Source organism: Oryx dammah, unplaced genomic scaffold, assembly GCF_014754425.2.
Source record: "Oryx dammah isolate SB20612 unplaced genomic scaffold, SCBI_Odam_1.1 HiC_scaffold_10, whole genome shotgun sequence".
NCBI classification, from domain to species: Eukaryota; Metazoa; Chordata; class Mammalia; order Artiodactyla; family Bovidae; genus Oryx; species Oryx dammah.
This window is the reverse complement of record NW_024070194.1, coordinates 16,241,152-16,257,173: the sequence shown is the minus strand read 5'-3', so window position 1 is coordinate 16,257,173 and position 16,022 is coordinate 16,241,152. Positions and strand designations below refer to the sequence as shown.

General features: G+C 51.7%; 1 protein-coding gene across 1 annotated transcript in view; it reads right to left on the bottom strand.

Moving 5' to 3' along the window:
• The window catches only part of TGM2 (transglutaminase 2), a 35,138-nt gene extending 19,924 nt beyond the window's left edge, over positions 1–15,214 (bottom strand). The window contains exons 1-4 of the mRNA XM_040248872.1: positions 15,106–15,214; positions 10,986–11,165; positions 5,858–6,100; positions 497–615 (exon numbers count right to left, since the gene is read on the bottom strand). Coding sequence (XP_040104806.1) covers positions 497–615; positions 5,858–6,100; positions 10,986–11,165; positions 15,106–15,115 — 552 coding nt within the window. The 5' untranslated portion in view covers positions 15,116–15,214. The remainder of the gene's footprint in view (positions 1–496; positions 616–5,857; positions 6,101–10,985; positions 11,166–15,105) is intronic.
• Between the last annotated feature and the right edge of the window lie 808 nt (positions 15,215–16,022).

Here is a 16,022-nt window from a genome sequence, read left to right as displayed (position 1 = left end):
ACCTCTGTGCTTTCTGCTCATGCTATTCCCTAGGACACTGCTCACCAGTATGTTAAAAATGTATTTTAACGCAAATGTTTCTGGCAATTTAGACATATAATTCGAGTTTGAGAACCACCAATTCAGACAATGGTTTAAAGCCCCTGTCAATACATGCCGAGCACAGTCAGTGCTCTCCAAGTGCCGCCCACTATTTTGCTATGGCTGTGAATGGCTCCCTCCTCCCTCCCGGAGCACTCGCCAGCCCCACAGCTCCTACAGGCTCTCTGCCTCTGAGCTGCCGCTCCCACAGTGCACAGCGCCATCCTTTGCTGTGTGACCTCAGGCCTGGCCTGGGCCCTCTCTGAGCCACCAGCTGTTTCAGAGCCCTTGAATCCTTGACAGTATGGGGTGGGTGACTCTGAGACCTTGCTTACACTTTCTGATTTTGTCTCAGACCCAGGGCCCAACTCACAGCAAGCCAGAGATGGTTAGGAAGGGCAGAGTGTGGCCCTACCTGCCCAAAATTCCAAGGTATGCTCTTGATGAACTTGGCTGAGCCCTGGTAGATGAAGCCTTGCTGGGTAAGGATGTATTCTTGCCGCTCCTCATCTGAGTTCAGGTACACAGCATCCGCTGTGGGTAAAAAGGAAAAGGCCTCAACTCGGCGTCTGGCAAGGCCCAGGTTCCCCACAGACATGGCAGCTGGGGTGCCAACCCTTCAGGGCCAGGGCAGCTCCCCAGAGGCCATTCTCTCTTTAAATCAGAAAAACGAATTCATTAATTAATAATCTCATACAAATAAGATAAAAGTATTATCAGTTGGTGATAACAATGGTTGTCTTTTATCCAACACTTGCCACTTGCCAGGACCTGTGATAAATGTAATGACATAAGTTAACTTGTTTAACCTCCACCAAAGCCTCACATGGAAGGCATCCTTGGAAGCCCCATTTTACAGATGGCAAAACCGAGGCTTGAGACTATTTTATGGATGGGAAAATCACACCAGCACAAGAGACAGAGGAGCACTGACAGGGGCCAGGAGTCAGGAATCCCCTAGCTCTGAGTAGGGGATTTTTGCTGTATGACTCTGGGCAGGTCACTTCTCCTACCACCTGACTGTGTTTCCTGAAGGTCAAATGTGATCACAGAACAGGAAGGTGCTTTGCAAGCTGAAGCCCTGAGGTGGTGTGAGGAAGGAGCATGATTCAGAGAAAGTCAACGCAAGGTCGCTGCAACTCAGAGGAAGCAGATCTGTCCAGCTTGGGGGTCAGGTGGCATCTTAAGGTTGCCTTGATGACATTCTAAGCAGAGGACTAGAGAGATGAGCGGTGCAGCTGCTGGAAAATGGACGATACTTAGTTCCCTGTGGCTTGTGATGACAGAAGAGGGCCTGAGGCGGTGGGACCAGCTGGAGGGCAAAGGTTAGTCCAACTTTTCCAATTCCCACTCACAAGTGAAGAAATTAAGACTGGAAAGAGGAAATCCAGAGCCATCGTATGGCTTTGATCAGTCCTAGGCATTTTTGCCTCCATGGGCTCCTTCCTCCATTAAAAAAAATCTTTTTGTAATATATTTTTTGACCGCATTGGTGTAACGCTGGATCTTCCCAACCCAGGGATTGAACCCAGGTCCCCTGCATTGGCAGGAGGATTCTTTGTCTTTTGAGCCACCAGGGAAGCCCAAATAAATTAATATTATATGTCAAAACATATTCTCTGGCCTGAACCTCTTTTTTTTCTTGGTCTTCTGATTTTTTTTTTTTTTTTTGACAGTAAAATTTTAATTAGAAATGAACACATTTTCACGGGTCCCTAAGAGTATGGTGGACCCAGGCAGCGTGCCTACTGAAATCAGCCTGGGGAAACATGTCCAGTGCCTGGGGAAGCAGCTGCCTGGCCCCTCAGACCCCTGGGCCCCTCTACAGCAACAGGCAGGCAGCCCCTGCCTGCACCGCCTGGAGGAAAACAAATGTGAAAGTGGCTGAGCACCTTATGCATCCTGCCAGGAGGCTTGGGCGATTGTTCAATGAACACCAGTCTTCAGATAAATGAGCTATGTGGCTGTAAACCAGCTGGTGGCGTGGGAGGAAGAATCTGAGAGAAAGAAAAGGCCGTGGTATTTCCCCATCCAGTGGGAGGGTCAGCACATGTTGAACTGTCCCCACCTCAGCCCAGGAGGCTGGGACTATGATGTCCCCACTCAGGTCTCTGGCTGGTAAAGATGGAGGTCTTGGGGATGCTCCCTTGGGATCCTGACCATGCTGGAACTCAGGGACCAGAGGCCCCCAGGTCATGGGCAGACGTTGCTCTCTCCCCCAAGAGGGAGAGCAGTTTCCTCCCTTAGCGCCCCACACCCCTACTCAGCCCAACTTCCTATCTCCACATTTCCAGCTCCCCCCACCCTCCGGGATATTGGTCCCTTTAGTCATTGTGGTGCTTGGCTGGCTGCCACCCCATCCCTCCGGGCAGGGAAGAGGCAAGGCCACAGGGAGGGGTCATCCCCTAGAACCTCACTGCCCGTTCCTTGAACTCTGAAACCCCACGGTGATGGGATTGGGGAGGGGCACTGCCAAGTGTCTGCCCCAGGGGCAGGGTCGCCAACTACTTGTAAGTTCACACTGATTAAAATAAAAATGAGCAGACAGTGTGACCAGCAAGGCCACTTCTGTCCTGAGAAACCATTCGGTGTGGCCACAGGGCATGTGAGCAAGGAAACTCCTCCCTGTGATAAGCCATAGGGAACCAACTAGTATCTGTGGATGGGAGCCAGATGGCAAGGCCCGGGGCACTTGCAGCTCTTAAAAAGGATGAACAGTGACTTTCCTGGTGGTGCAGTGGCTAAGACTCCGCACTTCCAATGCAAAGGACCCAGGTTCAATCCCTGTTCGGGAAACAAGATCCTACATGCCGCAACTAAGAGTTTGCGTGCCACAGCTTAAGATTCTGCACACCACAACAAAAAGACTGAAGATCCTGCAGGCCACCACCAAGCCAAATAAATAAACCAAACAAAAACGAAACAACAAGCGATGAGCAGATGTATGCAAACTGTGTGGAAAGAGCCTCAAGATGGTAGAGGGAGAAAAGAAAATCCCAAGTTGTAGGCTGATGTATACAATGGGGATTCTTTAATGTTTAAGACAGGGAAATCCATAATGCAATGATGTCTACTACAACATGATCAATATAATTAACACTGCTGTATGTTACATATGAACATTCTTAAGAGAAGAAATCCTGAGTTCTTACCATAAGGAAAATATTTTTTCCTTTAATTTTGTATGTATATGAGATGATGGATATTCATTAAACTTATTGTGATAATCATATCATGATGCATGTCAGTCAAATCATTATGCTGTACACCTTAAGCTTATACAGTGCTGTAGGTCAATTATATCTCAATAAAACTGGAAGAAAAAAAAAATACATCGATGTCTCCAGACACAAACACTGAATCTAAGGAGAAAAGCCCTCCAGAGACAGCTAATAATGGTGTTTCCTAAGGAGGGGAGTGAAGGATGGGAGGCTATCTCTGTGTAGTGCTAGAAGCTTTTAGAAAGAGGGTGTTCTTATATCTTACTGTTATAATTAAAAATAAAAGCCAGGGCTTCCCTGGTGGCTCAGCGGTAAAGAATCGACCTGCCAATGCAGGAGACAGGGGTTTGATTCCTGATCCGAGACGATCCCACATGCCAGGGAGCAACTAAGCCCGTGTGCCACAACTACTGAGCCCGTGCTTTAGAGCCCAGGAATCACAACTATTGAAGCCAGAGAGCCTAGAGCCTGTGCTCCACAATAAGAGAAGCCACCTCAGTGAAAAGCCCACGCACCGCAACTATGAATAGAAAGTAGCCCCCACTCTCTGCAACTAGAGAAAAGCCCGTGCAACAAGGAAGACCCAGCGCAGCCAAAATGAAATGAAAAAAAAGAAAGAACAGCCAAAGTACATAAAAGAGAAAATAAAAAATCTTTCTGTTCAAAGAAAATGCCCCCAGATGGAGAAGAAAAATAAATAAATAAAGCAGGGGCCCAGTAGGAGGCTGGTGGTCTGGAGGTCTGGTCTGGCCCAGGAGGAGGCCAGAATTTCTGTTCGGGGGCCGAGCTTCGAGGAGGGAAGTCCATCACCACGCTGGGCCTGCCCACATGGCCCCTCTCTCTGCCTGGCTAGGTATGAGCAGCAGTAGTAGTGCTAGTTGCTCAGTCATGTCCGACTCTTTGCAACCCCATGGACTCTTTGCAAACCCCCTCCTCTTTCCCGCTCCAGACAGACTCAGCTCTTTCCCGCTCCAGACAGACTCAGCTCTTTCCCTGATTCTCTGGTTTTGTCCGGCATCCGCCAACTTACTTCTTGAAGGAGCTGCCAAAAGCCACTTATCTCTAAGCCTCAGTTTCCTGTCTGTAAAACAAGGATGCTAATCTCTGCCCCTGGGGGTTGTTGAGCTGCTACTACTAAGTCACTTCAGTCGTGTCCGACTCTGTGCGACCCTATAGATGGTAGCCCACCAGGCTCCCCGTCTCTGGGATTCTCCAGACAAGAACACTGGAGTGGGTTGCCATTTCCTTCTCCAATGCATGAAAGTGAAAAGTGAAAGTGAAGTCGATCAGTCATGTCCGACCCTCAGCGACCCCATGGACTGCAGCCTTCCAGGCTCCTCCATCCATGGGATTTTCCAGGCAAGAGTACTGGAGTGAGGTGCCATTGGGTTGTTGAGAGCAACCATTAAAAGAGTGTATAAAGGGGCCTCCCTGGCGGCTCAATGGTAAGGGTCCAGGAAAATCCCACCTGCCATGAGATGACTAAGCCTGTGCACCGCAACTCCCGAGCCTGCACCCTACAGAGTCTGAGAGCTGCAACTATGGGGCCCCCGTGCTGCAGTGAAGCAGCTACTGAAGCCTGCATGCCTAGAACCTGTGCTTTAAGCCACTGCAATGAGAAGGCACCCCAACAAAGGGTGGCCCCTGCTCATTGCAACTAGAGAAACTAGCCTCACAGCAACAAGGACCCAGCACAGCCAAAAATAAATAAAGATATATTTAAAAAATAGAAATCAAAAGAGAAGTTAAAAAAAAATGGCGATAGTGATAATTTATTAAAAAAAAATAAAAGAGTGTATAAGGAGCACTTAGGTGGCCAAACTGCTCCTGCCCACCTCTTCTGGGTACCCCATCCCTCCATCTCCCTGCTTCTCTTCCCCAAGCCAATCTGGTGAGATTTAAAACAGAGCCCCACAAAACAGAACCAGGTATGAGGCCATGGCCCTGGGCCTCCACTGGACAGTCCTTTCCTGAATGGGGCTTCTGAACCCAGGCCACCTCCAGGCAAGGTGGGATCCCTTTGTAGCTGTGTGCTGTGTTTAGTTGCTCAGTTGTGTCTGACTCTTTGCAAGCCCATGACTCTTAGCCCATCAGGCTCCTCTGTCCATGGAATTTTCCAGGCAAGAATACTGGAGGGGGTTGCCATGTCCTCCTCCACGGGATCTTCCCAGCCCATGCAGGTGGATTCTTTACCGTCTGAGCCACCAGAGAAGCCCAAGAATGCTGGAGTGGGTAGCCTCAACCCAGGAATCAAACCAGGGTCTCCCGCATTGCAGGTGGATTCTTTACCCTCTGAGCTACCACGGAAGCCCTAGTAGCTGGGTAGACTGGGGCAAGTCATTTTGCTTCTGCGAGCCTGTCCCCACCTCTATAAATGGGAATGATGAGAGTTCTGACATCATGAAGTCTTAGAAGGCTAGAGCCTCACTCAGTCCACCTGGATGTCTCTGCTGCCCCATTTTCTGCCCACCACCCCCCTGCCACCAAGTGGTTCCCATGGGTGGGTCCAGCCCTGCCCATCTTCCCATCCTGCCAGTGGACAGAGTGCAGCTCACCTGGACACCAGCTGTTGAAGAGCAGGGTGAACTGAGCCAGCATGAAACTGGAGCCCTGGTAGCCGGTGGAGGCCTCCAAGCTGAGGCGGTAATGGCCAATAGGGGCATTGGCCGGGGTGCTGAACTGCAGCGAGAGGGTGCTGTCTTGCTGGTCCACTACCACCGCTGCCCAGGCCCCCTCCTCCATAGCATCGGACAGCCTGAAGAGGGCCTTGGTGCCGGTCTCCTCATTGGGGTCTGGGCCTGCAGAGGAAGAAAGCAGTGGGCCATGAGCCAGGGGTGGTGAGAGAGGGTGAGCACCAAGCCTGGCAGGGGCAGAGCGCACTCCTGGGGGTGCCCTGGGCCTGGGTGTGAGGCCCAGAAGGAACTTGGAGGAGTGGTTTCATCTCTCTGAACCTTGGCTTCTTCATCTGGGGACTGGACTCCAAAATGTACAGGCTGGTTTTGTGGGAATACACGGAAAGTGGCAGGCACACAGCACGTCCTCCGTTTCCTGGGAGCAGGGACAGCGTGGCCTGGGACAGGGTCACAGTGACACTGTTCTGGACTGGCGTGACTTTGAGCAAGAATATCCTCCTCTCTGGGCTCAGTTTGCCCATCTGTAAAATGGACAGGAATGAGGCAAGGTACTCCCCAATGGTCCTCCATTCCCACTTAAATCCTTTACCTGCTGGCATCCTGCTTTCTCTTTCAGAAAAAGAAGCCCAGACTCGGAGTAAAATGGGACCTCAGTCCTCTGAAGTGGTCAATGGAGCCTGTCTGAGAGCCTGCTTGCTCCTGGCTAGCAGAGGGTGCTGGCCATTGTAGATACAGGTGTCTGTCTCCCCAAAGCCCCCTCCACCTCTTGGCCTCTGTATCTCCACAGGCAACTCTGAAGAGCCAGAACCATCCCTCATCTCCCTGCAGCCTCTGACACTTTACCAAGTGCCCTTGGCACTTCCCGCTTCCCCTGAGACCCCTTGTACAGGTGGAAAAACTGAGGCTCAGAGAGAAGGGCTCTTCCAAGAATGTTCCAGGGGTCTGTGGCAAAGTCAGGATTTGGGCCCAGGTCTCCAGGCCCTGGGGTCCCCACGTTGTCGCTCATTCCCAAAGGGGAGGTTTCCCTAGTTGGGAGGATAGTATCTCAGGTCTCAGTGTGCTGAGGGCCTGCCTCCCTGGCTCTTTTTCGGGGGGAGGGCAGGGCCCAGATTTTGCAGGCAGGTCTGAGTCATAAGGAGGGCGAGGGGGGCCGGTCCCCTCTTCTGGACTTGGGTGGTGGAGAGAAGAAACAGAACTTTCTCTGCCTGGTTGGGCGGCTGCCCGGGAGGGTTTCTGTTTACTCTTCCATCTCCCTCCCTGCCACTCTGCCCATCCACCGCTGACAGTGCAGGGGCCTGCTCAGTAAGGGGCTACCTGCCAGCCCCGCCCACACCAGGCCCAAATATAACTCTGAACTAACAGGCATGATGTCGGCCTCTGGGTCCCTGAGTGCCAGGAGCCAGCTGTCCTTTAAACACTCCCTGTCTTCCAGAGTTAGCATTTAGGGGAAGAACCAGGCAGCACTGGGGCCTGAGAGCCAGCCTGATCTGGTTCCCTCAATGAGACCTGGAGTGCTGTGTGACCTCAGCTAAGTCATGAGACCTCTCTGATCTGCAATTTTCTCATCAAAGACGAAAACAGGCTTAGACTACATTCCCAGAAAGGTTTGATTCCAGGTCTGAAACTGACTCTGTGACCTTGGACAAGCTATTTAGTGTCTTTGTGCCCCACTTTACTCATCTGTAAAATGGGGTCAATTGCAGTACCTCTCATAAGGTCATCGTGAGGCTTAAAGAAGCTGAGGCTTGTAAAGCACATTACAAGGTGCCTGGCACGCAGTAAGCACTCATAAGTAATAGTTAATTATTCACTACTGTCACTACCACCTTCTAAATGACATTTAGAGGAATTGGTGAGAGTTCATAGAAAGCATTTAAAGCAGTGACTAGCACAAAGTAATTATTCAGTAAACATGAGCTATCCTCAATGTCATCCAACAAGACCATTACAAATCAGAGTTCTCACACCAAATAACAGATTTTGAGACTGGAGTGGAATGTAGTAATTGCCTAGCTCAATTGCATCACTTCACAGATATGGAAACTGGGGCTGAGAGTGATAAAGTTGGGGTGAACATACATCCTTGTTTTCTCAGGATAGTCCCATTTTATGCCTGTTGTTGTTGTTTAGGTGGTAAGTCTTTTGTAACCCCATGAACTATAGCCCGCCAGGCTCCTCTCTCCATGGGTTTTCCCAGGCAAGAATACTGGAGTGGGTTGCCATTTGCTTCTCCAGGGGATCTTCCTGACCCAGGGATTGAACCCACATCTCCTGTGTTGCAGGCAGACTCTTTATCACTGAGTCACCAGGGAAACCCTTTCATGCCTCTGGTCCCAGCATAATTCTTTCATTCATAATCTTTTCATTCTCAGAAGAGACTCTGTTGGGATGATCAATGTTCTGGTTTCCACAGTTACAGGCTGGGCCTGGTCCCATAGTCACTGTCACCACTGACACACCGCCTTTGGGGACCAGCCAGGAAACACTTGCTCTCTGTCCTGTGGCAGCCTTGTACACACACACACACACACACACACACACACACACACCCCTTTCTTCTGAGGGGTCCTGGGGGATGGGATGAGGATGGGCTGTCCCCCAACCCCACCACTGTTCACATAAGCTGGCTTAGAAAATTCCTTGGCTGAGGTTCTATGTGGTACTCTTTGTGGAGCCAGAGGCTCCGCAGAGATCCCACTGGGCATAAATGACCCTGGAGACCTAGAGGGGTCCTGGCCTCTATCCTGACCACAGCAGTGAGGGGCTGGGTGGGGTGGATGAGGGGAAGCTTCCAGAGTCAAGCCTGCTATTAGCCTCATAAGGGTTCTTTTCACTGTTCCAGGCTGACCTCACTGTCACCCCTCCACCCTCAAACCCTGGCCTCCCTTGTGGGGGAAGTAGAGCTTTAGTCCATAAAAACGATGGTGCTTGTCTGCTGTGATCTGTACCCCACAACAGGCCTGTCTGGCCTTGAAGTGTCAGGGTGAGATGCTCAGCATCTGGGCATGGGTGGCATCAGGCTACACACTCCATTCGCTGGGTGACCTTCACCAGCTCTCTCCCCTCTCTGGTCCTCAGTTTCCCTAAAGAGGTAGGAGAAGTGGATCACAGGCTAGAATGTTCTAACACCAAAGCAGGGTGCCTGGGCCAGGCTCGGCCAGAGGCTGACCCAAGCCAGGCCTTGAGGCAGGAAGCCTGGCTTCCTGGCATTGTCACTCAGCTTCTTCAGCCCACAAGAGGGTCCTGGTAGCTCAGACAGGGAAGTCAAGAGTACCCAGAGATACAGTGCCTTCTATGGTTGCCCTGGTGGCTGCGGAAGTTAGCAGGGCAGGTTGGTGATGGCTTGAGATAAATTGGCAGAGACCAGAGAACAGAGATTAGTTGCTGGAGTAAGAAGGTCAGCTGCCTGCCTCCCATTGCGGTCCCAACCCTGAACTAGGGGCCTCATTACCTAGCACCAGGCTGCCTAGACAAATGGAAAAGAAGGAAGAAGAAACCAGACACCTTGAGAGTAAAGAAGGGGGAAAAAGGTGGGAAATTCCCATACCAGCAGTTCAATGACCACCTATTTCACAGAAGAATAAACCAAGGCCAGCAGGCCCTTGTGGTGAGCAAGTAGATGTCTCCGCTCTCAGATCACAGCAACAAAAAGCCTCAATTCTGGGGCCAGGGTTTGAATCCTGCTGTGTGATCTGGGCAAGTAAATTGACCTTTCTGAGCATGAGTGTTCCCATCTGTAAAATGGGGGCTAGTTACACATTCAGAACAGAAACATTCTGGATAAGTATACTTACACCACAGATGTGATTCTCCCCAGCCCAAGCCTGACTCTTCTCAGGGCACCACCCCCAGCCCTTAAGTTCCACAGATTCAGGCTTCCACTTTACAGAAGGGGAAACTGAGACTGGAAAAGATGGGAAACTTGCCAGAGGCCCCTCAGGTCTATAGGATGAACCCCAAGGCTGCTGGTTGTGCGTGTGTGTGGGGGATGCCCCTGGTTAGTAGGTGTGTCCCCACCAGAAGAGAAAGGGGAGGGGGGAAAGGGATGGAGGGGATATCCGTAGCAGGTCTGCAGGCATTGTGATAAGCTTTATCAAACGGCTTCCCAGGTAATACAAGCATCAGCCTGCTTACTCTCTGGCCTCAGAGACCTCAGAAAGAGCTAGAGCTGGCCTTTCCCACCCTCAGGCCAGAGTCCCAGCCTGGTGGCCCCTCGCTGACCTCAAGGGAGTGGTTCCCACCAGAAGCCAAACCCAGTGGCATTTAAGGTCACTTTCTATGGCAAACAAAGATGCCTGGGCATTGGGGATGGGGCTGCTGGGGCCTCAGTGTCCCTTCACCCATCACTAGAGTCCCTGGAGCAAGATCAGCAACTGCTGTGAACATCTGCAGGGCACTCCCTCATGTCAGGCTCTTTTTACCTAAGGACCTTCTATTAGGAGTGCTTTAGCTCAGAAAGCCTAAGTAATATGCCGGAGGTCACACAGTGGGCAGGCAGTCTGGTCCACACCAGAATCCAAGTCTGTGAGTCTGAGGCAGCCTCCTGATACTCAGAGAAAGAACTATAGGAACACAAAACTGCCCACTCAGAGAGCTAGAGAAAGCTGGGTTCTCTCCACCACCCAGACTCCCTTTGGGTCCGATCCCAGAGGCCTGGTCAGGTTGTGTGGGTTTGGAGAAGAAGCTGCTGATAATTGGAAAATTGTTTGGATGTGGGAAAAGGCAGGCAGGATCTCGATGGACCTGTGTGCTAGCAAACACCGCCCCTACCCCACACCCAACCTGGTGATAAAAAGTCATCAGGAAGCCAGGCACCCAGGATCACAGACTTGTCTATAAGGCTGAGTGGTGTGGGATGACATCTCTCCACTCACTGGACCTCAATTCTCTCATCTGTAAAATGGGGTAGTGACTGCTGGGAATTTCTCAGGGGAATTCCTGAGAATTTCTCAGGAATTTCTTCCCAGGAGGAGGAATGGTGTCACCTTTCCCATAGTCTGCAGGGGACAATGAAATCACAGAACAGGAAGGGGTGGAGGGTAGTACTCACCAGTCATGGCACAGAAGGTGAGGCTGTCCACACTGGCCTCATAGTTTCGACCCTCGAAGTGCAGAGTCAGCCAGAAGGGCTGGCCCCGCCGCACCACCAGCCTCTCCCTGCACAGGTCGGCTGTGTGGTGGTCACGGCCATTGACCTCCAGCTCCAGGTCACATCTCTCCAGGACCAGATCTGTGAAGACAGTGAGGGGCTTGAGCCAAGGTTCCATCTCACAGCCAGCTGTGTGCCCCAGGCTCCCTGGACATGGGGTGTTCAGGGCCCTCCCAACCCTCAATTGCAGAAGTTGTGCAACCCTGTTGTACAGAAGTAAACCAGGCCTAAATGTCCCCAATTCTTTTTTTTTTTTTTGGCCGTGCCACACTGCTTGCGGGATCTTAGTTCCCTGACCTGGGATTGAACCCAGGCCTGCTACAGTGGAAGCTCAGAGTTCTAACTGGACCACTAGGGAAATCCTCCCCAACAATCACAGGTTGTGTACACTGGGGCAGGTGGGGAAGGCTCTGCCACCTCCTGGCCATGGCCCTCAGGAGACTCAGCTCTTCTGGGCCTCAATTTCCCCACCTGAGTTCACAGTGAGAGACAGCAGGACCCAGGGTGGCTGTGAGCCATTTAGCCCAGTGCCTTGCACATAATAAAGCACCTCCTAGACATGGGCTAGTCTGCTGTGACTGGAGGGTTCTTTTGGTAAAAAGTGGGGTGATATTTGGTATTGGTTAGTTACACAGGCTTTGCCTTTTAGGTTTTATTTTCAGTTTCCACGAAATACAGAGGACTGAGGAACTCGTTAAAGTTAGGACCAGGACATGCGTGCTCAGTTGCTTCAGTTATGTCCAACTCTTTGCAATCCTATGGACTATAGCCTGCCAGGCTCCTCCGTCCATGCAATTCGCCAGGTAAGAATACTAGAGTGGGTTGCCATGCCCTCCTCCTGGGGATCTTACTGCCCCAGGGATTGAACCTACGTCTCCTACATTGCAGGTGGATTGTTTATCCACAGAACCACCTGGGAAGTCCCAGGATCAGCACTCGATCAACAAAATTCATACTCTGGGAAACTACAAGCAAAGTATTTGGTTTCTTTAACCAATAAATTGCAAAACAGAAAGAAATCAAGAAAAAAGACAAGAAAAAAAAGTTGAAGGGATAACCTGTAGACTGAAAGAAACCTAAGGCACATTATAACCCACTGTGCTGTATGAGCCTTACTTGGATTTTGATTTGAAAAACTATTTATCACATACAATTGGAAATTTGAACACTGATAGAAAATGGTGATATTAAGGAATTTTTTATTCATGTCTAAAAAGGAGTCCTTATTTACTGGAGAAAAATATTGAAATATTTACAGATGTACAATGTGAAGTATGGGAAGTGAAAGTGAAAGTCGCTCAGTCATGTCCGACTCTTTGCAACCCCAAGAATTCTCCAGGACAGAATACTGGAGTTGGGTAGCCTTTCCCTTCTGCAGGGGATCTTCCCAACCCAGGGATCAAACCCAGGTCTCCCACATTGCAGGTGGATTCTTTTATCAGCTGAGTTACAAGGGAAGCCCAATGTGTGGGATTTGCTTTCAAATAGTGGAGAAGCGGGTGATGAAGGGGCAGGAAGCAGCAGTAGCTATAAGTTGGTGGTGGTTGAGATTGGGTGATGAGAACATAGGCATTTTTACACTATTCTCTCTACTTTTATATGTACTCAATATTCTCTATAATAAAATTTCTTTTTTAATGACAGGAGTTTGAGAGTCTTCAGGACCTAGGTTTCAGTTCGGATATACTGCTGTGTGATCCTCAGCAGGTGTCTCTCCCTCTCTGTGCCTCCTTTTCTGAAGATTCAAGGGCTTAGCCCAGGGCAAAAGTTTGATATGTGAAAGTTCTCTTTATAATTTCTAAAGGAGCTGAAGACCAAAGTAGGGACAGTGAGGGGCTAAGGAAAGCACAACTCTCATAACCTTGGCAAGCTCAATCTGACATAATCAAGGTCAAGATTAGGGGGACAGTAGGGTCGGAAGAATGGGCAAGGCAGGACTCCCAGAGCTATGGGGCCCTTGAGAGTAAGTTCTCCCGCTGAGGCCCCGAGGCAGGGACTGGTAAAGTCACCTGGCAAGTGGGTTCTCCCATGGGGTCATCCACGCAGGTCTTCCTCCCGCCACTGAACATCCATCCTCTAAACGAGGTGCATATTGCCCAGTGACTGCCAAGGACTTGGACGTGGGTTATACTTAAACCACAACTGCCCAGTTCAGTTCAGTCGCTCAGTCGTGTCCGACTCTGCGACCCCATGGACTGCAGCATGCCAGGCTTCCCTGTCCATTACCAACTCCTGGAGTTTACTCAAACTCATGTCCATCGCATCAGTGATGCCATCCAACCATCTCATCCTCTGTTGTCCCCTTCTCCTCCCGCCTTCAATCTTTCCCAGTATCAGAGTCTTTTCCAATGACTCGGTTCTTTGCATCAGACACAACTACTATCATTATCTTCACTTTGTAGGGACATGATGTGGCCCCAGGTCTCTGGCAAGTGCAAGACCAAGCTTGGGGATTTGAATCCAGAATCCAGGGCTGTAGAGTCTGGAGCCCAGCCTGGTAACCACCTCACTCACAGCTCAGGATCTGTTGTCCATCCCCCACCCACATACTGCGTTTCACACCTGGGAGGAGACCTGGGAGGAAGGTGAGGCCCTAGCCACAAGGAAGAACTTCCTGCTGGCCTCCTGGGGTGAAGAAGGAAAGCTGCAATTCCAGAGAGCTGATGCAGCAAAGAGGCTCAGGGTGCTGAGTCCAGCAGCATTAGCGCAGGCACGTCCCCCATCGTAGAGATCTCGCCTCTGAAATTTGTTGTCCCCGTGGGAGACCATAGAGAGATGGTCAGACCCTGGTGTGGGGCAAATGGGGTGCTATCTCATGTTAATTGTGTGAAGAAGGATTCCCAGAAATTACGCCCAGCTCTAGAGGTGCAGAAACACCAGGGTCTAGGATCATAGTATTTCTGTACCGAGAAAGGACCTGAGGTCTTCCAGGCCACCGGGATCACTGTAGGAAGTGACCACTCTGGCAGTGGGGCAGGGGGCTCATCATAACTGGCCACTCCAGGCCCTCCAGCCCTACTGAGCCCCCCTTTTGGGGACAGAGATGGGAAACTGCATGGGACACACATGGCCACCTATGGGTTTCAGTCATGTGTGTTGGGAAGCTGGTTCCCAGAGGGGGACAAAGGTGGCCCGAGAACACACAGCCGGTCAGGCACAGCCATGGTTCTTCCTGCTCATTCCCTCTCCATCTGCCCCGTGTGCCCCTCCAACGGCCCCTCCGCCCACCTTCCTTCCTGGGGGCTGCAGTGGTGCCAAGGCCACCTCCAAATGGACTTGACCCAAGAGTCAGCCAGGGTGCTGAGCACAGCAGCATTAGCGTGTGTGTGTGTGTGTAGGGGGACAGGTAGGAAACGAATTGAGCCCCTTCTCCACTCTTCTCCTCACAGATGTACCAGTGGCTGGTGTTGCTGTCCGTGTTTTACAGGATGGGAAACCGAGACTCAACCAGTGGCCAAGGATGGGGGATGCAGAACTTGGAGGCAGCCTGCGAGAGCAAGCCTGTTCTCAGGCCTCTCCTCCACTGGACGCTAGGAGCTCCTCTCCATCCACTGAGACCAAGGAGACAGCCAGGCTTGGCTTACATGCCATGAGGGACTAACCAAAGCTCAGTCCCTGAGGTCAGGCCAGCACCCTCTGCACAGCTTTGTGCCCAGCACGCAGCAGGGAGCCAGGCTCCACTAACTGAGGACAGCTGACAATGGTCCGTGAACAAGGTACCTTACAGTTTAGAACACGCCTTCGTGGTCCATTGCCTCATCTGATCCAGGAGGCAGGGGTTAATGAATATGCCCTGGGGATGGGGAAACTGAGGTCCCAAGCAGAGCCAGAACTGGGGGCCGGGCACCTCTCATCCAGCCCAGCCCTCCTGTTTGTGCTCCAAATCGGGGGCTTAGGGCTTGAGTCCAGCCGGGTCCTGACCCCACTGCACCGGTGGGACCACCGAGACTAGGGAGAGATGGCTGGCCCCTGGACCCCGGGGCCCCTGGGCGGCGGTGGCACCCCTGACCCTGATACTCACCCTCGGCCATGGTCAGGTGGTGGCTGTGCTCCTCGGACTGGTGGCAGGACACTCCAAGTGCAGACCACTGGCGGCGGGCAATGCAGAGGCTGAGAGCGAAGTGAACTTATAGCCCGCTCAGGGGCGGGCTGGGGGCGGGGCCGCGCGGGAAGGCGGGGCCCGGCGAGGCCGGCTTTGCCCGGTCTGGGCCCACGTGCTTTCCACCAGCCTGCAGGGGCGCGCAGGGAGGCAGGAGCCCAGGGAGGACGGGAGAGGGTTGGGCAAGGGCGCCCTCTGGGGAGGCAGACACGAGCGCAGGGCTGGGACAACAGCCATAGGCAACACAAGCCAGGACACTCAGACACACCTGGATACACAGAGTCAGATCTTGGGTGACAGAGACACCTGGATACAGAAACACACACACAGATACAGACACACTGTTGCATCAAGACACACTGGCATACCTGGATACACAGACATGGACCCACAGTCAGGTCAGACCCGGGATCAAGAAGACACACACATCCTCAGATACAGACTCACGGAGACCTAAGGATGTGGACACACAGACAGACAGATACAGCAGGTGAATCTGGACACACACAGCTGGTGACATGGACTTAAAATCAGTGACATGCCTGTACATAGACACAACCAGACACACTTGGACAGGTACCCACTGAGAACCACACAGAAATAAGCAGGTGTCCGGAGGTACTCAGCTCCCAGACACACACAGACAACACACTGTCAGAGGTGGACACAAAATCAGATCGGGGCACCTAGAGACACACAAAGGTGCAGATCCTGGGAGCGGGACACACACATAGACAGGGCCTCATGTACAGGCATGCAGACACACCCGCAAAGACAGACATACCACACCTGTCTCTGTAGCAAAACCCAGACATCCCTCTAGCTCATCTGTTCCTCTG